Raw genomic sequence first — 21,763 nt, 5'->3', positions numbered from 1 at the left:
CACTGCGTAGTCGCTGTAGTCTGGTTGACCGATTGACTACAACTAAGATGGCGGCGGGGCAACTCCGGAAAACCGGCGCATGCGCTGATCGGCTGGTGGGATCGGTCTATTGTTCTGTAAACGTGAAGAAAGAAAAGTGGATGAAAAAATGACTTGCCGTGGGCAGGAACTGAACCTGCGACCTTAGAATAACGTGTTCGAAGCTCTCCCTACTAAGCTACCACGGCCGGCGGCTATCCCTCCAACCACTTTATTGGGTATATATGTGAATTAAACATAGGAGTGTGTCAGCGCCACCACCAGTAGCCATGGTGGCGAGTATTACACACGCACGCTCACGCACGCACGCGCACACGCTCACGCACGCACACTCACACGCACAGAGGTATGGTGGGATATGGCAGAACGGGAGCGTTGTCAACAAGGATAAATCAGTTTCGGGAGGGGTCCTCCCTTCATCATGGGATGAGTTATACTAACATGAACTATATATATATATATATATATATATATATAAAAACTTGCTTGTAACTAACTTCCATATAACGAATTCCTTGATATAACAGTTTTTCTATTACCCACCGTCTATAGAAGCACATGTATTTGTGAGCTCTATGTAACAAAGTAACAGCAGAAGACAACCTTGATATAACGAGGTTTCCCCACGGACAAACTAGGAATTTTGCTCCACATTTTAGCATTTGCTACGAGCATGTATCTTTCGTGGCTGCCCCGCCGCTGACCTGGCGAAGCGGCGGCGGCGCGCAGGACGCACCAAGCGAGAGCGAGAGCTGCGCGGGGGACCGTGAGGCGGGCCTACACCCCATGACTCGGCGTTGCCGCTGTTCGGGCGCGTGCGTGGAGGTGCCCCCCCCCCCACCCTCAAAAAAAAAAAAAAGTTTGCACGTGCACTTTTAGATAGCGTCACTTTTTTGGGGCCACGTTGCATGTGAAGGGCGCTTTACCGAATAATTTTTCGCAGTCTGTTTCCGTGCCGTTCTCTCTCCCTTTTTGACGCCGTGCAGCATGCATAGTTTCACTGCGTGCGTATTGTGTGGCCCTCGAAGACGTTCAGCTTTGCTCGTTTTTTTATTGCGATAGCAAATATATTACAATCTCGGCTGTGTAAACTCGAGAAAGGAAGAAAAAAAGACACCCGCGCTCGGCATCGAGCTTGTTATGATGTGCAGACGCGTGCTCATCTCCCACGCGTACTTTGCCCTGTGATCGGGGCGGGGGGCTTACCCTTTGGTTGGGAGAATCGCGCGCCTTCTACTTTGACCTGTGATCGGGGCGGGGGGCTTATCCTTTGGTTGGGAGAATCGCGCGCCTTCTACTTTGACCGAAACAATTGTGATTAGTTGCCAGGCGTGCAAAGATCACTTCGCTCGTTGTACAGGCGCCGTTTGCGGAGAGTGCACTTTTCAAACACGGCGAAGTAACAGCTGGGGCACTTTTTGTTCGCACTCATATCTGTATCTGTGATTACGTTTCGTGGGCCTCGTTTTTGTTAAAACAGTGCATCAAGTGTTGAGCGGTAAACGTCAATTCTCTCTCGTCTTCGGTATATATTGTTTTCGTCCGTCATTTTATGCATGAGCAGTCAGCTGCACGTTTCGATCTGCTTGCCGTTTCAAGTTGTTGCTATTCCAAGTTGTTGCTATCACATTCATTGCTTTGCCCTTGCAGCGAGTCTGTGACTTTTATTTCCTTAATTTCGGACAATGTCGTCACAACTGAGGGGATATCATTTTAGGTGCTGATGGAAACTCTCCAAGACCACGGTGACGACGGATCTGCGGAGGTCAACTCGGCACGCGCATCTCTTTTGTGCAGTGCCGGGAGTTCGCAGGCTGGTAGCTTTCACTATTAGCCGATTAGTTCTCGCAACAAGATGACATGTTAAATGCAATGCAATGAATGCGATAGCAAAAAATTGTAATGTTATAAGAAGTAAGGCTGGCAGCCAACTTTTCTGGATCTGATGATCTGATATCGCGGAACTCTTACAAAACGCTGGTGTGAGCAAATATGGGTGCTCCAGGGAGAAGTACTCTTCTCACACAGTTCTTCGCGTTGAAAGCGCACGGATTTACTTGCCGAAATAGCAAGTGTGCCAGCGATAGCTACTGTTTGCTATATATATATATATATATATATATATATATATATATATATATATATATAGTGAGCACGAAAGCGAATGACTCTTCATTTTCTTTACATATCATCATCTCCTGTACATCTTCGTCATCTGTAAATATCATCACCAGTGTGATTTAGCTCAAGCCTGGCTGAATAAACCGGTTCCTCATATATATATATATCTATAATTTTTTTTTCCTTGCGATGAATCATTGCCATTGGTCATTTTCCCCAGAACTACAGCAATGTGATGTGATTTGTGCTTTATGCGGTACAGTAAAACCTCGGTGATACGATAGCCTCAAGAATTTCGGGGTGATTTGAATATTTTTTTTTGGTCCCAATCAAGGCCCATTAGCCTGCAATGTAATGGAGTACGGTCATTGTGAACAGATTCCGACCCTGTGACATTTGGTACAAACGTATGCTACTCGCACTGCCGTTAAAGACGTAGCAATCACACGCATGCAGGGCGGAACCGAAGCGTGGCCGTGTGCGCTGCACTAGAAATTGACAATTGGCAGTGCGTCATAGCTTCTGAAATTATGCGCACGGATCTCCGAGGCCATAATATGCCTTCCTGTGCATCTGTGTTAAGATTACAGAGTGCATTGGCATAGCATTTTTTTTCTCTTCTTCAATGCGTTGTTGTACTGTGTACACGCGCCGGCCACGTCGATGCAAGCCATGTTCTTGTCATCAGACATCCTATAAGAGGTAGTTGAGGACCAGAAGAATAATCGGATGGTACTGGCAATGGATCTGGGCCTTGCATCGTCGACATGCTTAGTTGTTAGAGACGCATGCTTGTCAACTGTATTTGCATGGCAAACTACCGAATTTTGAGCGAATCTCACGATTGTGCGGGCATGGTTGTAAATCTCCCGAAAAACATCTCCAGCGTCATTGTGATCAGAAAATAATAAAGATAGGACAGTGGTGGATAGGACAGTGGCATCTGTGTCACTTTCTCCGCAGTGTCATGGTGTTGTGCGGAGAAGCGCCCAACTATTCGGAAGGGGCTGCTAGTTGTTGCAGATCATGGCACTACTGGTCCAATAATTACACACCTGCACGTGCCATATATTTACGAATGGAAGTCTCGTAATTTGGCAGGCAATCATTCTGAGTTCATGTTGCTGCAACCCCGAGAAACAACAAATGTGAATGTACACCAGCTTTCTTTTGTCACAAATTTTCCATGTTTTGTGTATATACAAATTTAAGAAGATTCGAATACTATTAATAATCCTGTGAGGTTTATATGACCAAGGTTTTACTGTCACACCTATAGGCAGACTAAAGCCTAATCTTCTTGCAAAAATGAGACATCTGTGAAAATTCTTTTGTGGTCCCAAGTACACCTGCTCACCGCTTGGATGGAATGTCCATACCTTTTCCTGTATGGCAGTGCTGACGAGCGCCGCATCAGCAACCGTATTAGGAGCGTCCTCGTCTTCTCCTTCGTCCTCCTCCTCTTCGCCGTCCCAAAGTGGTGGAGGGGCTGCTGCGGTGGCAGGTGACCCACGTGCTATGTGGCTTCGTGAGCAAAGCCACGTTGGGGGTCGAGCTTTCCTGGGAGCCCTGTTTGGTGCATTGCACGAGGTGTACAGCAGTTCAGCGGGACCTGCAGTGCGACATCGCTGCTTGCGAGCATTGCTGCGCATGGTGCACTGTGCCCCCGCACCACTCCTGGCAGAGGTGCGTTGAGAAGCTACTTTGCTAATGCATATTATTTTGTTGGTTTGATTCACACAGCCATCAAGCACTCAATGCCATTGTCATGCCATTGGCATCCTTTATGGTGGTGTTTTTCTATCTATTGGGTTTTCTAAAATATGCCATACTAGGGATGCTGGCTATGGCTTCCTTCTTTATGTGATTGCATTAAAGAACACGTTTTGCAGAAATTCCTACTTTGTTGTAGGTGGCGTTGGTGTTGATTAATACATCACCATTGTCGCTGAGTGAAAACATTTAGAAAGATGCAAATAAGTACAATATTTACTCTTTAAATAAATACAGAATTTACTAAGTAACGAGAGTTTTACAGATTTTTGCTTCCTTAAGTCAACCCTTGCGTTACATTTGAATAAGGAAATTCAAGTTGCCTAAATATACATTGATGTACCCAATTCTACATGACTCTAGTTTTGGTCATGTCACGATGTATTTTGGCAGCATCTGCCATCCGAGTGCCATTTGGAGCCGCTACAAGCCCAAGAACGCTCTTTTTGTTTGTCTCTGCCCTTTTGTATGCATTCAGTTGTTTAGACTCCCCTTCAGCTCACCTTACGATGGTAAGGTGTCATGCTTGATACGATGGCCGCTTCAACAGGCGTGCTATTTTGATGGCTGAACAAATCTGCTGCTGCCCGAAACCTTGATGCGATTAGGTAATCGTCCGTGAGTGGCGGCTCCAACAGGAGTTTCTATTCGGGCGTGAGCGTGGCCTAAAGAAAGAGTCCGTAGCTCACTCCACGGCTGCCACTTCAAATTAGAGTAGCATGTTGCTGATTTTGTCAGACCGGTGTGCAGTCGCCTTATGGCGATCCGTGTTCAACTGATGAAGTTCAAATCAAGGGATGTCGCACGGCAGATGGGTATTTCATGGACATGTTCCACTTGTTATCTGGGTGGGGGCAAAGTACCTCATTCGAGATAATGCTTAAAAGGTACAAATGCTTAAAAAGGATAATGCTTAATGCTTAACGCAACAACATTTGCTCCTTTCATTACTGTTGCCATGTTATTTTTTCTTTGGGGTTGCAATGAAGTCGCCCCTTGCATTACAATTGTGGTCGCATCATTATCAAGGAAGTAGGGTAATAATAGTAAAAGAAAAATTTTCTAATCGAGCGAGAATCGAATACAGGCCTTCTGTGTGGCAAGTAGATGTTCAGCCACAGAGCCACGCCATTACTTGAAATAAGTTAGGAAAAAACAAAAAAAATGTCATGAAGCGGGAAGAGTTTTCTTAACACATGTGATATTGCAATAGTGTGGGGCAGAAGTGTAGAATAATCAGTCTTCAGAACATGTGAAATGTGCAATGAGTGGGTGTTTTAAAGGCTTGCCCAATTCAGAGAGCTCAGGCATAATTAATCATGGTTATCATTAATAGCATCAAAATGTGAAGCCGCACAGGTGTGTGTGGCACCTTGCAAACACATAGTGGGTACTTTTTGAATTCGCAAAAGGAATTGTGGATTAATGGGCACTTAGCAACTCTATCTGCAGTAGGCATTGTGCGGCAGTTTGATAAGTTCACTGTTTAGCGTAAGCACAGGCGTTCGTTTCCTTGCAGCACGATTCAGGTGTCTGAGAAGCGAAGCGAGCCTAGCGATTGAGGAGGTGATGCTCATGGGCCTGATTATGATTACGCTATCATATTTTACCTATAAAACGACTCCTCTAAGCTTTTCTGATATTTTGTTGTTTTGAAGAGAGAGAGTGGTGAGGGAAGACAATCTCAAGATGGGACACCGACCCCTGAATGGTGATGGGACTGAGCGTTTGGCTGCAGTACATGAATGGTGGGTCAATCTGTACAATGTTGCAATGCATTTGCAACTTGTTTAGCACAGTAACGGGTGTTGGAGGAACTGATGAATTTTTTGTTGAGTACTTAATTGCTTTTCTTAGTTTTCTGTCAACATCTGTGGCAGTCTATTTTTTTTATTTGGATGAATTCCAGGTGCTGCGATCTCAGCTCGTCGCTTCTCACCTGGCAGCCATGCTCTCCTCTCAAGACCTCCACGTTGTGGTGGGTGCCCTACAGATGGCCGAAATCTTGATGCAGAAGCTGCCCGAGGTAAGCAGGCATGACCTCTGATGCCCTGCGGCAGGTTAGGCATTGTCAACAGATATTGTGAACGTGTTAGTTTTGTGACTGCTGAATTGTTTGGAAACCTCTGCACACCACAACCCAATTTATTCGAACCAATTTACACTGGTGTCTGGAATATTTCTACTCGCACGCTTAAGCCAGCGGGAAACCTAACCTTCAATATCTTTCTGCGCGGTTGTATTCATCCGCATTCTGTTCACAGGGAAGTTCTCTAGTTCGGCAGCTTCTTCAATCCACTTTGTTCTGGAGTATCTGCAGCAGTGTAGACTTGAGAATGAAAACTTCCTGGCAATTTCTGTCTGCGAATGGTTGTTGCAATCAAATTCTTGTGTGATCTTTACTTGCGTCACCAGTAAAAATGCATTCTGCTGTAGTTTTTTTTTTGTTTGTTTCTATCTCACACTTACGAGACATCGATTTTTAAGTAGTGCGCACGAACACGTGCAATCGCTTGATTGGCTTGACTAGCCTATAATAGCTTCAGTCTTTGTGTCATAATTGATAGATTGCCATGGCCATTTTTAGTGTTCATAGAGTTGGTGCACTTTAGTTTCATTTAACCGATTTAAGCAAAACAAATGTTCAGATTACCTGAAAATTTTTATTAATGGATATGTAGGAGACCAACCAAATGTGCGTACATAGTTCTGTTTTTGCAGGTCGTCCATTTAACAGTTCTATTTTAAGGGTAGAAGCGGGTCTTTCAGACCGAAAATCGTTAAAATATACGATTCTTTTAAAAATGCTATATTTGGATTCTCCCACTATCGCTGCATAATCTCGCCAATTTTCACGCGTCCTAGATTGGTAATTTAGCCATGAGAGTAGTTTATGCGACGTTAGTAAGCTGAATTTTTGGCGATGAACGCGTGCAAAACTGGCTTTTTCAGCACCGCGGTGTTGCCGTTCTACGCTTGCTACAGCAGCCGCCTTGGTCGCATTCCAAAGCGCCGCCCCCCCCCCCCCCTTTTTTTTTTTCATATCCCGCCGCGCTTGTTTTCATCCACTCAGTATGCACGCCGTGAATCCCCGTAAAAAACAAAGCCCCGTCGCGTGAGCCTATTCATGCGGTGAGCACACATGACTAAATCGCGCCTTCCTATTCGCCGGACCTTCCGAGCTGTCTGCTGCGTGCGGCAGCAAAGCGCACTCGAAGCGGCGAGTGTATGTCATTTTGTACTCGTCGGCTTTCTGAACTCGCGTGAGCTAGCGAGAAATTAGAGCAAGCATCTCTGTATAGTCTCTACGTTCGACGGTATACTGGTACAGCGCTGAACGAGCTCGACGAAGCCGCCGGGACAGTGTAGTAGGCCTACGCTCTCGGTCGCGCTTTCTTTAGCTGTCTGCTGCGTGCGGCAGTAGAGCGCACGTGAAGAGGCGAGTGTATCTCGCTCATATGTCATTGTTCTCGTTGGCTTCCTGAACCTGCGCGAGCTAGCGAGAAATTGGAGCAAGTGTTTCTCAAGTCTGCACATGCAGGCACGCTGCCGAACCATCCCGACGAAGCTCGCCGCAGCCACCGGGCCAGTGCGTTAGGCCTTGGCTCTCGGCCACGTTTGGAACCTGGATTAAACCTTTCATCATGCCGAAGCCGTATCACAAGTTCCGAACCGCTCACAAGTTTGGAAAAATGCGCAAGAAATCTACGGCAAAAAAAGATAATGACGCAGGTATATCCGATGCGCACTTAGTACATGATGGCGTGGCGACGGAACATGATCCGTCGGATGAAAAGCCGACATCTTCACCCGTTTCCCCGGCCGCCTCGGAAGACGTTGGCGATAGGCAGGGCATAAGGAAAGACACAACCTTTTTGACGAGCGCTGATTGTGCGCAACAGCAGAAAGTGAGCGCTGATAAGATCAGCAGTTTTCGGCAACTTCGGCGAGCGAGCGCAAGCTGCGAACGCTCTTGACAGCGCGCGAGGACTTGGACCCGTCGGCGGCTACCTACGGGATCGTCGTTTTATGAGCAACAAACAAGCTTCTTGAAAGAACGGCTAAATGTCGGACATGCAATGGGACCATTTCTATTGAAAAAGGTGAGCGTGAATATGGACTTGCGATGAAGCTGATTTCAGAGTGCCGCAACTGTGGACTTGTTGACAGTGTGTGGAGCTCTGGGAGGGTACCCAGTCAGGCTACATGCGCTGCATTTTAAGTGAATATCCGTGCGTCTCGTGCCGGGCAAAGCACAGGGAATGGCCAGGCAGCCCTACACGACATCTTCTCTGTAATGGGAATTTCTCACAGGGGTCTTTACAACAAAAGCTATCAGAGCCATTTGAAAAATAAACTGAATGCTGCGGCAACAAGAGCTGCAGACAAGGTCCTCTCTGATTGTGCCATGTCAGCGGAAACATTATACCAAGATCTGTGCTTTATGGCGATCCCGCTACTAACTGCAGCGGACGATCACCGCGGGTTCACGCTTAGCAAGCCACAGGGCCGCTACTCCGCTTACTCGCGTGTAGCGCACCGCTCCACGCGCGCTCACCTAATAAGGCGTTTAGCGCGGCACGGCAAGTAGACAGTGTTCTAATGCACAAATACACAACACTTTATTGCCTCTGGCGGCACCCCGAACAACAGTACAACGTCCGCTCCCGGGACGCGGGTAGCAAAGGCACCCGCACGCGGACGTTCACAATAAGGAGAAAACCGCGAGCACGTCGCAGCTGGCAATGGCGAGCTTTGACACGCCGGTCGGGAAAAGGTCCCTCGCGGCTATGCTGCGCACTCTCACGATGGCCAATGGGCCTGGTCGCGAGTGTTAGGGCAAACCTCGTACGCGTAGGCCTACGGCAAGCGCGGCTCGTTGTGGTACGACCACTTCAAGCACTAGGCACCGCTCTGGGCTTAGCGTACGCTACCGAAGCCAGCACTCAAGTAAACACGCCTGCCGGGGTGCCCAAGGCCACCCCAGGCAGGCTACAGTCCGCGAGTCCCAAAGGGGACGCGGACGAAGGAAAACACGTGCTTACCCCGCGCCGACCACGGAGAAAAGAGCGCTCCCTCGGCGCGCGCGTACCGCGTGCTGTGCCCGCACGTGGCGCCATCTATCGCCACGCGTCGTTATTGGAGCAGGAAAAGCAAAAGGGTGTGGCCGTGCGGCGGAATGCCCGCGAAATGGTCGCAGGCGCGCCTCAGATCCCCACAGCTTTGACAACCCAGGTAATGTGGCCATCTGTTACAATGGCACATGGATGACCAGAGGCCACCTGTCGCACATTGGTGTGGGTGTTATAGAGCTGTTTTTTGGCTATGTTTTAGACTATGTTGTCCTGTCAAATTTTTGTGCCGGCTGCAAGCGCGCACCACCAAAACAGCACCAAAATTACTTGGTTTGGGAGTCAACGCACATCTGCTAGAAAAATACACAGTGCAAATCGGGGCACATGGAAGTGGAGGCATTAGTCACTCTCTTTGAGCGCTTAGTTTCCCGTCACAGCTTGCGGTACACAGTGATGCTGTGTGATGAGGACAGTAGATCATTTCGTGCTGTTGAAGACTCAACAGTTTATGGTTTCATAGAGGTTCAAAAAAGGACTGTATAAACCATGTCCAAAAATGAATGGGTACTGCACTATGCAATCTTGTTCAAAAGCATAAAGGTTCTGGTGAAACACTAAGTGGAAGAGGCCGCTTGACAGGTGATGTCATAGAGGAATTGTCGAGAAGCATATGGCTGGGCTCTGAAGTTCAATGTTGGGGGCGTAGATGCAATGCACCGGGCAGCCACGGCCACATATTATCACGTGACATCGACTGATGAAAGGTCCAACCACACCTTGTGCCCAAGTGGCAGTGACTCATGGTGCAAGCAGAATGGTGCTGCTGCAAGGGGAGAACCGCTGCCACGACACCTACAACTTCCCACAAAATGTCCGTGATGCACTACTTCCAGTGTACGAGCGACTTTGCGACAAGGAGCTGCTAAAACGCTGCCAAAGAGGCAAGACACAAAATGCAAACGAGGCACTCCATTCTGTCATATGGTCACTAATACATTAAGAGAAGCATGCTTCATTCATAGCTGTTGAGACTGCAGTTGCTGAGGCTGTGATGCGCTTCAATTCAGGAATGAAAGAAGCCTCCATACATATTCTCAAAGAACTTCAGCTAGAGCAAAACTCCATGAGCGAGCGACAGGCAGAAGAGAAGGATTCTCGTCAAATCATCAGTGCCGAGCGAAAGCGTTCAGCATCTTCCAGGTTTGTGCAACAATCAAAACGGCGGCAACGACAAAAGTGTGACAAAGACTACTGCCCTGGTGCTTACTGAAGCATTTATATGCAAAGAGAAGCATTTTGTTTTTGTAGAATTCCTTGAATATACAGAGCTTTGTTTTTTTGCCATTTTCTCAGTTTGAGTTTTTTGGCCACCTTTCATTCTTCTGACAAGCGCTTCTCAGCTTTGGTACACTGGAATTTGATAATTTGTATTGCTGAGAAGCTGGATGCTTAGTGAGTGCAAGAAAGTGCCATATGCAACTATAGGACACCATAAATTTTTAGAAAAATAAAATAAAAAAAATTATTGTTCCTTGGTAATGGAAGGATGAACTTGTAAGCTTCATAACTTTTGTTGTAGGAAAGCTAGAGCCATGAAACTTGCTTTTGCACTCTTTGATAATTGTAGAATGCAATGACATTTAATTCAGCAAGATCTATACAGCCAATTACTGAAAAGGCGATCAAGATAACTTTTAATTAATGACTAATTAAAAACAATATGGTAAGAGGTACATAAAAACTGAGTTCATATTTGACATCTGCACGTGTAAATACACCATCTCGTAAGTTTTCATCACCATAGCTTAAATAATTAAGATGCCTGATGGCTAAGTGCTTCTTCCCCTCTTAATGGGAGTCTGCTATATGTTTCGAGTATTCTGTGCACACAGATATATTTGTTTTAGAATACCGTGTATACTTGTGCAATGAACGAACTTTTTTTTCCCCGAAACATTGACGCAAACTTGGGGGCGCGTTTATTATGCTTGGCAAGTTTTGTGAAAACTTTTTCGGAATGAGCAAATAATGTCATGGGAAAAAAATGTTAAGTCGCTTAACCTTTCGCAGTTAACAAACGTACACTGTTTGGAAACAGCTTTGCTGTAGTTCACCCATCATCGGTGTTTTATGGTGCTATCTTTTGCAAGCTGTCCCTGCGCCGACGGCGCACTACATATAAGGGTTATGCAGCTTTATTTTCTCGCAATCGTTTAACCGCGACAGTGGTATTCACTGTAATTTCGAAGGGCACCTAGAAGCATGTGTTACGATGCACTTTGCCAACTTAGTGGCAACCCCGCACGTCATCGCCGTTTACATTGCGGCAAGCTACCACCGAAGCATCAAAATAAGCAGTCTATAACAAGATTAACGACCCAATACGGCTGCCGCCTCGCTGTTCATATGAGAAGTGACTGCAGAAAAGGTGGCCTATAGGATCTTGTGTTCCTTAAAATATGTGGGGATAGCAGAAATTAAGAGGAAATTGCAACAGGAGCGAGAATCAGGGGTGCTCCCATTTTGTGAAAATCATCACGTTCTCTTCTGGGCAATTATTTCTAGTTTTACAGAAACCTACGACGCGATGGGGATAAATGGCCCTTCGCAACAGCCATGGCGACAGCAAATCCTGTTGTCGTTGCTCGAAGGTTTGATGCGTGTTATTGGGCCTAAAGGTTTCTCATTTGCAGGAAGCGACCGTTAATTGGCGCAGGCAGTTTTCTGACCTTCGCTCGCTGTGTGCTTGTCAGCTATGATGTCTCTGCACTTGCACCATCCATTAAATGCTGTAGCTCACGGATATCTGAAAAATAGACGTGCCCCGCACAAATAAAAAAAAAACTGCGCCTGGCAGTGGGCAAAGAAGGGGAGGGAGCGAGCCGAGAAGGGTTGGTATAATAAAAAACGGAAAAGATCCGACGGGCAAGGAGACGCCAGGTGTCGGTTTGCGGGACTGCAACGGATGAATGGGTACATTTATTACGCAATAGAAAAAAAATTCACATTATGACGACTGAAGTTGGGGGTGCGTTTATTACGCGAGAGCATTCATTACGCGAGTAAATATGGTAAATGTTTTGTGTGGTGAGGAGAAGAGATGCCGTAAAGTAGGGCATGAAGAATTCATTAAGCACTTATGGACAGTAACTTGAGCCAGTTGTGTGCGTGTGCTTGTACAGTGAAACCTCAATAAGGGGGGAGGCTACCCTGGAGACCGAACTTTTTTATTTTTTAAGATATCTGGATGAAACTTTCAGGGGTTGTTCACTACAATAAAACTAGCACAACTGCTAAGTTTCACGAAGCTGTGTTTCTTAGTTCCAGAGTTATTGAGGTTTAACTGGGTGCTTCACATGGGTGCCTGAGGAAGAGTCGTGAGAAATCCCAGGACATAGTAGAAAGCTGAAATTCATTGTGGTCATTCCTTGATAGCTATCCCAGGGCGCTACAAAGCCGTTTTTTTTAATTCCCCCCCCCCCCCCCCAAATTTTCACGCAACTTTGAATTTGATGTAACCAGTAATGACCAGATTAATCAAAAATTAATTGTCTATTATAAATTAACAGCAACAATTTTCAAAAAAAGGAGCTTGTTACGCCCTTGCAAGGTCATTCAGGAACAGAATAAAAAAAATGGCACACAAATCTGATGAACGGTTTTCGAGTTCTTGCTTTCCCCAGCACCACAACTAGCAAAAAAATCCGTTCTGAGAAAACAGGCCGAGAAAGTTCAAAACACGTGTTTTCTTCGTAAAGCTCCAGCACAGTAGCTAGAAGTGTCCTGGCGCACTCTTTTCTTCTTTTGCCTGGCCTCCATCTTCTCTTGGTGTCTTTTAGAATTCTTTTTTAGGCATAAAGCGTCTTTTTCACGAGCTCGCTGGATGTCCAGATGACCTGGTTGAAGTCCAATGGAGTCCGATATCACTTGGGTTGCTTTGCAGCAGCCGGCATTGTAGCGCAGCACTGCTTCATGCAGTGCTGTTTCTACCGCGATCAAGGATGAGTGTTGTTCCTTCGGCATCAGAGACCACAGAATGGAGTGGAATGATTCTGATGCATTTTGCGTCTTCGCTCCCAGGCAGCGCTGAAGAAGTGACTTTTGTGGCAGTCTTTCGTAGATGGGCAGCATAGCTGCAGCGACATAGTCCGGTAGGCTGTGTTTATGTTTTGGCTGTGGCTCACGCTTTGCCTCTGCAGCTCTATGGCGGCACCACGATTGAGCCCCCTCTGGGCAAAGTTCATGGTGAAGGTCCTGGTCAGTCGATGTGACGTGGAGATATGTTGCCATCACTGCACGCTGCATGGCTGTTAGGTCAGTTGAATTGTTTCTCAGGGCCCAACCATAATATCCTGTCAGCTTTTTCAATGAGGGCTTTAGTCAGCTTCCCCTTCCCACTCAGTGGCTTATCACTTTTCTGCACAATGTTTCGAAGAGCACTTCCAATCCTTTTCTGAACATGGTTCAGACATTCTTCTTTTACAATTGGCACTAGCCCGTACACATTCTCTTCTGTGAGGGCAGCGAAGGTACGGCTGTCTCCGTCGGACACAAGAGTGGTGTACCGCAGACCATGCTTGGATACAGACTGCCCAAAGAGAGTCAAGCCTGCCTCCACTTCCATGCTTCCCGATTTTGCGTCTGTGTTTTTCTGGCAAATGTGGTGCTTCTGCCAGCTTTCGTATGCTGCATCTCCAGGTTTGGGCCCTGTTTGGCATCCAAGGCAGTGGTTTGAAAGAACTACAGCATCCAAGATGAGACCTGTAAAGAAGTCAATTACCGATTTCACTCCGATGTGTGACCCCGCTTATGCCATGTGCCATCGTACACTACGGTGATGTCCTTGCAGAAGCTGGGGTCCATTTCTTTATATGTTTTGATCACTGCTGTGGCAGAATCAGCATAAAACTTCTCCAAAGCGGTGGCCTCTGGCTTCCTGAACGTCTCTTTCAAGTGCTTTTGAAACGTCTTGTGGTGAACACCTCTGTAAGAGACGTTCATGGCAGCCCAAAAGTCATTAAGAGCTGTTTGCCCCTTGCCTATTTGCTTTATAGCCATTATGGCGCGGACATTTACATCGAAGGCCTGCGTGTCCTTTTTGCGGGGTGATGTCCATAATTTATCGACGGTGCCACAAGAGGCGCACACGACTTCAAGTTTTGTTGCAAGTCCAAGCTTGGTGCTCTCTCGGACAGTCATAGCACCTTTCAAACATTCTTTGCACACTGTGCGGCTGAGCACGACGTTAAAGATGTTCATTTGAACGAGCGAAAAATGTTCGCCCCCACTTGTCACTGCAGGTGCAAGAGCCGGCTGCATCAGTTGAAATTTCTTCTGCGTCGCCGGCGTAGACTCGAGTTCAGCGCGAATGGTGTCACGACGTTTCGCATTCGCATCGATTTCTTCCTTCGTTAGGAAACGCGTCCGCAGATGAAGCGACGGTCCACTCACGCTCGATGGCGGCACCGATTTAGACGAAGTGCTGGGTCTGGCGATATCAGAAGCACTCGGTGTCACGCTCGATGGCACCGATTCAGACGAAGTGCTGGGTCCGGCGATATCGGAAGCACTCGGTGTCGCACTGGATGGCATCGATTCGGAGCACGTGTCGAGCCCGGCGATCTCGGAAACACTCGGTGCATTCGCGGCTCCAGCCACACTCGATGTGTCGGATTCTCGACTGGCGACAGCCGACAACACAGTTCCATCGCTTCAAGCGTCTACGCAGTCGGCACCCGCAGCAGAATAGCGTAATTTCGATGATCGTACAAGCCGCATAGCGCGCCTCCGCGCACCGGACTTCCGCACTGACTTCGGCTTCGTTGCCGGCATCGCCCTCAACAACAAAGACGAAAGGCACAGAACTAGTGCAAAAAGAAAAAAAAAAACAAGAGAAAATGATCGAAAAGATAGCACAAGGCGAAGAGCGGCTCGTAAGCAGACGTCTGTCGAGGCGGACGGAGCAGAGAGCAACAACGAAGCGAGCGCGCTGGATGCGCCATCGAGAGGAGCGACCGCCCCCGCTGCTTCACAGCAGCCAATGGCGGGCACGCTTTCTCCCGCGAGATATGAATGCGCTGCTCTAGCCAATCAGCGCTCCGCATCGCATCGCGGGAAAACGCCAATAGCATCTGATTTGTGCTGCCGACCCCATTTTGCAAGGCGGCGAATGAGAGAGAAAGAATTCACGGTCAAAACAACACCAAGATTCACCTGCTCGAATACTCATGGCGGCAGGTTGAAGCAATGACAGTTCAAAATTACTTCAAGCAGGCTGGCTTCAGTGTGTGTGCGGGCGACGCAGATGACGCCAGTGACACCATCGACCAGACTTCGGACATCGTAGACGAAGCTTGCAAAACTCTGCTAGCTGAAGTGCTGGAGCGGCAGGGCGTTACGGAAGGCATTTTCTTCCCCGACTTCAGAGACGCAGACAGCGATGTGCAGAAATCTACGGACATGTCCGACGAAGCCATTGTTGCCTCGGTTGTCGAAGTGTCGCCAAATGATAGTGATGAGGACCACATGGAAAGCGACAACACGGGTGATCTAGGTCCGACAGTGGCTGAAGCTGCGCATTGCGTCAGCGTCATGCAGGTATTTGCCAATTAGAGGGGGTTGGCGGAAAAGCTGGCTCACAGCATAAGTGAGTTTGAAGCCGCTGTCGTCAAATGAAGATTGCAGACTTTGTCACGCGAAGTTAATAAATTACTGAACGTTTTTTGTTCTTTCATCGCACTCCCTGAAGGTTTCTTTTTTTTACTGGTAAGTGAGTGACCTGACACTATTTCGGTTAAGCAGTACTACCGTTTAGTACGTACTTTTTCCGAGCTCCGGCCAACTACGGTTTAACGAGGTTTCACTGTAACACCCTTGACCTGCACTCCTGTTCTTTGTGTTGAACCAGGGACTATCTGATATCATGCGATGTTTCTATAGCCCATTTCGCAAATGTTCTCTTGACGCAGGTGTTTGGGGTGCATTTTCGACGTGAAGGTGTCATGCATAGAGTGAAGCAGCTGGCTCAGGAAGAAGTGTCCACAGCCAGCGGGGATAACACATCTGGTTCAGCTAAGTTTGCCGAGGGTTCTACTGGTCTGGCAAGCTCTAGCCGTGATGGCCACACCACTGCCACTATGCTCTGGGGTGCATTGTCTTCCTCCTCAGCCGGTCACCTACCACCTATGAACAATTCTGGGGACAGTGACCACTTCAGTATGGGTGCTGCCAGTGCTCAGATGTGAGTTGCATCATGCCTTTTTTTTTTAAGCTACAGTGGTGGATTTACAAACTGCCTTTCTTTTTTTTTTAATCTTAAATACGAGTGCTTCTAGTATTTCTTTAAATATGTCATGCTTATTTTGCTACACACGAAGCAGTATCATCTCGTTGGTGTTCGATTCTCAGGTCAATATTCTTGGGTATTATTTATTACATCTTGCAGTCAGATTTGGTCCAGTACTTTGCTGTCACTAACAAGATGGGTTAGCATGAATGTATTCTTGCTGCTATTTTCTCTCGCATCGCCTTTTTATATGCATTCGCCCTTGTTCATGCTTATCTTTCCTATCTTATTTGCCCAGCTCTGGTTGTTCACTTTTATATGAGTGTGTTTTCTGACATTGCCAAGGTTATTTGGTGTCAATCTAGCGGGAGATGTGGGTCTTTAAAAAGTTTATTATTTTGATTAATTAAATGAAGGTAATGCACTTTGCCAGTTTTTTCAGGCGATTCCAAATCCTCAAGTAGGTTTTTATTGGCTGCCATAGAACAAAAGGTATGCAATTTTTGAAGGCTTATTCAGTGGTGATCCAACACTGCCAACCGCGCCATTTTGCTACAATTTCATGTCCCTTCACCTTACTACGTAGTCTAGTACAGCTTGCGCTAACGGCGCCAAAGTTTTCTAAGTCCGCATGCTTACATGGTAACGACCCGTTTATGGCCTAAAAAAAGCTATTACAGTAGAGAAATTTGGACTTTGCACAAAAAAAAAAACTGAATTAGTCGATTAAATTACATTCCATTCACTCACTTTTAAAAAAAGCTTTTAGGACCCACGTCTGTCCTTGAGTCATTACATAGCGCATTTTTTTCTTTAGTAAAGTGCACAGTGTTCAAGTACAGGTGAATCGTGTAGACTACATGTTCGAAGGTCCACTATGATGTTGCCCTTACTTGTGCCCATGCAGGCGAATCAGTGACGTGCTGAAGCGCAAGCGGGCAGCCAAGCGGAGCAATGCCTCGAGCCGCAAGGTGCGCACGGAGGAGGGACCCCGCAGTGGGGATAATCCACCTCTGGGCCCCAGCGGCCGGCGTTCCGTGCGCTCCGTGCGGGACAGCCCGTTCTCACTGCCACCACCACCGCCAGAGGGCGCTGCTAGCCCAGCCAGCAGCACCTCCCTCTCTTCGAGTGGTGGCACAGCTGGGGGTTCAGCGGGGAGCGCAACCACGACATCGCGAGGCGCTGGCGGTCGGTTGAGTTCTGCGGCAGCCCGCACCACTTCGTTCCTGGCCAGCCTCAACCCGAGCCGCTGGGGTCGTTGGGCTAACTCACCCCTTGTGGGACACCTCAGCAGCCAGGTGGGCATCATAGCGGCCATAAGCGCCAGCTAAACCTGGGAGTCTGGCCAAAGCTTTGTGCAGATTTTGTAAGAAGCATGGCCTTATGGGCTGCACAGTTGACGCGCTCAGTATCAGACCCTTCCTTGTGCTACTAGAGATAACTACAGTAGACTCGCGATAATTCAAACTCTGATAATTCATACTTTTGGTTAATTCAAACAACATTCAATTTTTTGGTTGGCCCTCTATTCTTTCAATGTATAAGCCTGTCAATTCAAACTCCATCATTTGGTTAATTCATACCTTCTGCAGTTCCATACCAGAAAATAACTGCTGCTTTCCCACTAATACTTAAACGTGCTTACATAATCCTAACAGTCTAAAAATGAAAAATAAGCAACTCGAGCCTTTAAGGGAAAAGGCCTTGATTTGTAAACAAATATTGGAGACAAAGTGCATGCATGGTAAACCGTGATGCTTCTCAACTGGTACAGAGAGCTTTGCGGTGAAGGCACTTACCTATAGCAAAGAAGCAGTCGGCAGTTGGCGATTTCTTTAAAAGGTCTCATCAGCAGTGAATGGCCAATAAACTTGTGGATTTTACACCTTCGCTTTCTGTTCATTGCATGCAGTTAGGGTTGAAAAATACTTAAAATATAATTGTGATAAAATCAATGCCTAATAATTTGTGGCGTCACCTCACCCAGAGTCATCTATCTGAGAACTTTTAATAATATGGCGACAGCCATACTGACGTCGTTGCTCGAACCTGTCGAGCGTGCCGTCGTCGCTCGAAAATTGTGTGAATATAGTTGGGCCTTAAATTTTCGTATCTGCAGGACGCAACTGTCGGTTCGCACGGGAAGTCTCATGACTTTCACTCACTGTGTGCTTTTCAGCTGCGATGTCTCTACACTCGCATCGTTCGTGAACCCCGCTGTGCCGCATAGATATTTAAGAAAGACTGGCTTCGTGTCGCACACAAATAGAAAAAAAAAAAAAAACTATACGGCACGTGGCAGCGGGCGAAGGGGGCAGGGAGCGAAGCGAGCCAAGGGGGCCGAGATGGGTTGGCATAATAATAGAATAACGGAAGAGATCCAATGGGCAAAGAGGTGCCAGGTGTCAATTAGCAGGACTGCAGCGGACGAATGTAGTGGGTACATTTATTATGCGGGGAAAAGAAAAATTCAAATTTTACGACTAAAGTTGGGGGTGCGTTTCTTATGCAAGTGCGTTCATTACGCGAGTAAATATGGTATGTTTTTTCGGAATGACCGGATGACACCTCTCATTCACAAAAACTGTATGTGCCATGTTTGCCTTGTCACTAATCTTGTACTTACGCAGTAAAGGGAGAATGTGACACTCTTTTGTGCCGAGAACTTGATTAATGGTTGCTTTCTGAATGTTTGCCTTGTCTGCTTGTTTACGTTGCAGCAGCATTTCCTGTGTGGACACTGGTCAGAATACAATCGCTGATCGTTTATTTGCACGCTGAAAATTCAGACATGCCCGTTTATTCGGACATTTCATGGCACCACCACTCGCCCCATTGATCCTAATGTAAAATCACGACCTAAAATTCGGAAGTCCCACTGTGCGCCATTCGATTATTCGGACTCCGTTCGACTGACCGGATGTGTTGCCGTACGCCATTACATGATGACAGCGACATTAACAATACATTTGCTAGGTTGCCAGCACTGATATGCTGCACTTGCTATGGATGGACGTCGGGCCAGTGTCAAAATGCATGCAGAAATTGCCATTGCCGATCTCGAAGGCTATGTGTGGCGACGCATTTTTTTATTTTAGCCAGACGAGCAGCCAAGCCAAGCCACCTATAAAGTCAGTTCGCTGTGGCGTTTGGCGTGTGTCAGTGGTGTCAGTCAGCTGCTTCTGCGGCTAGGTTTGGTTCATCTTGTTCTCTGTGTTCTCACTCTCTTGTGTGTTCAGTGGCATGCTGAAATGGCTTTGACGCCACCCGTTGCTGCGTGGTCGGGAGTGAAGAAACGGGGCCAATGTGGGAGTTACAAGATGCTCACAATGGCGAAGAAAGCGGAGATAATTCGCCAGGTAGAAGGCGGCCGGCCTCTGTCTGAAGTGGCTCGGGAATTTTCTATTTCCAAGCAAACCGTGTGGAAAGCGTGCGTGTGTGCAGACTAGACAGTTTTTTCGGGTGATAGGGCCTATAAAAGGGCTTTTTTTTTTTAGTGAATCCATTTCTTTCGGACTCCCAATTATGCAGTCTTTTCGGTGGTTCCCGTTGAGTCCGAATAAACAGTCGGCGACTGTATTCACAATAATTATAGCCATGTTCGGCTCCAAGTGATACCAAATTCAGTTTTGTCTGCTCCAAACGTGCTCCAAAACACTGTTATTCCTGCAGCAAATCTGCTTCAAAAGAGGCTGTAAAATGCCATTACTCATGCACAATTTGATTGTAGTTCAAATTGTAGCCCCAGTTACACAAAGTTTTTGAAATAAGTAATTCCCATTCTTTTGAGGGCTACTGTCAACACCACTAGCAGATTGTAGTTCAAATTGTAGCCCCAGTTACACAAAGTTTTAGAAATAAGTAATTCCCATTCTTTTGAGAGCTACTGTCAACACCACTAGCATTGCTAGTGCCCTGCGGCTGAAGTTGCACATGTACTACAAGCTTTAAGCAGAGGCATCGAGTTTTGGATCTTACCATAGTTCTGTCGATGCTAATCAACTGCACCTTTTTAATTTGCAGGAGTATCCCATGGAAGTAAAGTCCAGCATGGGGTCATTTTCTGGAAATAAGGAGAAGATAAAGCTATGGATTCATGACCAAGGTGAGATTCTTGTGTATTTATGCGTTCATAGATGGCTATATAATCTTTTTACTTCCTTTCTATAAAATTAACCTTCAGAGCATTCATTGTGCGGATAGTTTCTACAGTAACTTCTCTCGTATGCGATGACCTCGTTCTTGCCTTATTTGTTCATTGCAGCCAAGCGCTTCGATGACAAGCACTTTACATCTGACCAAGGAAGCTCTCATCCTGCTCTGAACACATTAAATCGTCTCCTAGCTTCTTTAGAACACCTGGATACTTTGGTAAGGAAATGGTGATTTGTTGCCTATGTTGTGTTATTTTTTCTTCCACTCTTTTGTAATCGATTGTTTACTTGATAGTTTTTTAAATTTAGTACAGTTTCCAACCGATTTTTCGGACTCTAAAAATTCAGACTTGTTGGATATTTCAGACTTCAAAAGTGCACCGTCAGGGTTCTCATAGGGCTAATGTATTTTTTTGGCCGATTTTTCAGACGAATTCGCCCCTAAAGTTGGATTTTTCGGACTAAATCGCTTGTTTTGAGCCGCGCCACGAACCTGTATCGACACCGCCGTGTTGTATTTTCTGCCGGCTTGACTAAGCTTATTGGTTTAATTTTAAAATGGCTTTCCTGCCTCCAAGATTGGAAACCATATTTCAAGTTTTGGAGGCGGCGCCTGCACGTGGCACAGGACCATTTTTTTTCCTCTTCGGTCAGCCGTAGTGGTCAGCACAATCGTCATCGCACCGTACAGGGAGAAGGCGGAGCTGCGCAGTAGTAGAGTGAATGTGCCTGCCACAATGACATTAGGGAGTTTTAGAATAGCGCACCGCGAGCCCTTGCGGGGTGGTCGCTGCCACTGCGCATGCGTCGTAGCGCGATTCGCCGTTCGCGGCCTGCCCGCAGAAAATCCGAAATAGCGTGCGGCGATCGAGGCCCGCGAAGTGTTGTGTTTAGCTTCCGTGCATTTGAGTTTGCAGTCAGGGTGAATGTCTCCAGACCTTTCTCTAGGGGGAGCAAACGCTATTCTAGAACTTGTAATGCGTCCGCTATACCCTCAACGCCGGCAGTGCCTGAAAATGTTATTCTAAAAATCCCTATTTAAAGACTTCGCTCGTGTCGACGATGAGAATTTCATGCACGGAGCCCACAGACGAAGAAATTCTTTGCCAGGCTGGCCGCAGCCGGAGAGTGGTTCGGATGATGACGACGATGATCGCCCGCAGCTGTCGGCAGTGGAGATCGCCACCGCGGTGACACTTTTGTCGAGCACTTACGGTGACGATGTCACCTTGGCACAAATATGGGCGAACCAAATTGCTTCCAAGAGTAGTATGAGGCAAAGCAGAATCATGGACTTTTTGAAGCCTGCCTGATGC

At 46.9% G+C, this 21,763-nt stretch overlaps 1 protein-coding gene across 7 annotated transcripts in view; it reads left to right on the top strand.

Moving 5' to 3' along the window:
• The window catches only part of ctrip (E3 ubiquitin-protein ligase ctrip), a 125,897-nt gene that overhangs the window by 65,961 nt on the left and 38,173 nt on the right, over window positions 1-21,763 (top strand). For all 7 annotated transcript variants that reach the window (XM_037412410.2, XM_037412408.2, XM_037412414.2 and 4 more), the window contains exons 15-20: window positions 3,557-3,846; window positions 5,843-5,959; window positions 15,977-16,248; window positions 17,201-17,591; window positions 20,317-20,398; window positions 20,558-20,664. In XM_037412410.2, coding sequence (XP_037268307.2) covers window positions 3,557-3,846; window positions 5,843-5,959; window positions 15,977-16,248; window positions 17,201-17,591; window positions 20,317-20,398; window positions 20,558-20,664 — 1,259 coding nt within the window. The remainder of the gene's footprint in view (window positions 1-3,556; window positions 3,847-5,842; window positions 5,960-15,976; window positions 16,249-17,200; window positions 17,592-20,316; window positions 20,399-20,557; window positions 20,665-21,763) is intronic.

Source organism: Rhipicephalus microplus, chromosome 1 (assembly GCF_043290135.1).
Source record: "Rhipicephalus microplus isolate Deutch F79 chromosome 1, USDA_Rmic, whole genome shotgun sequence".
Lineage (NCBI taxonomy): Eukaryota > Metazoa > Arthropoda > Arachnida > Ixodida > Ixodidae > Rhipicephalus > Rhipicephalus microplus.
The sequence above is the reverse complement of the archived record's forward strand: the minus strand, read 5'-3'. Positions and strand labels throughout refer to the sequence as shown.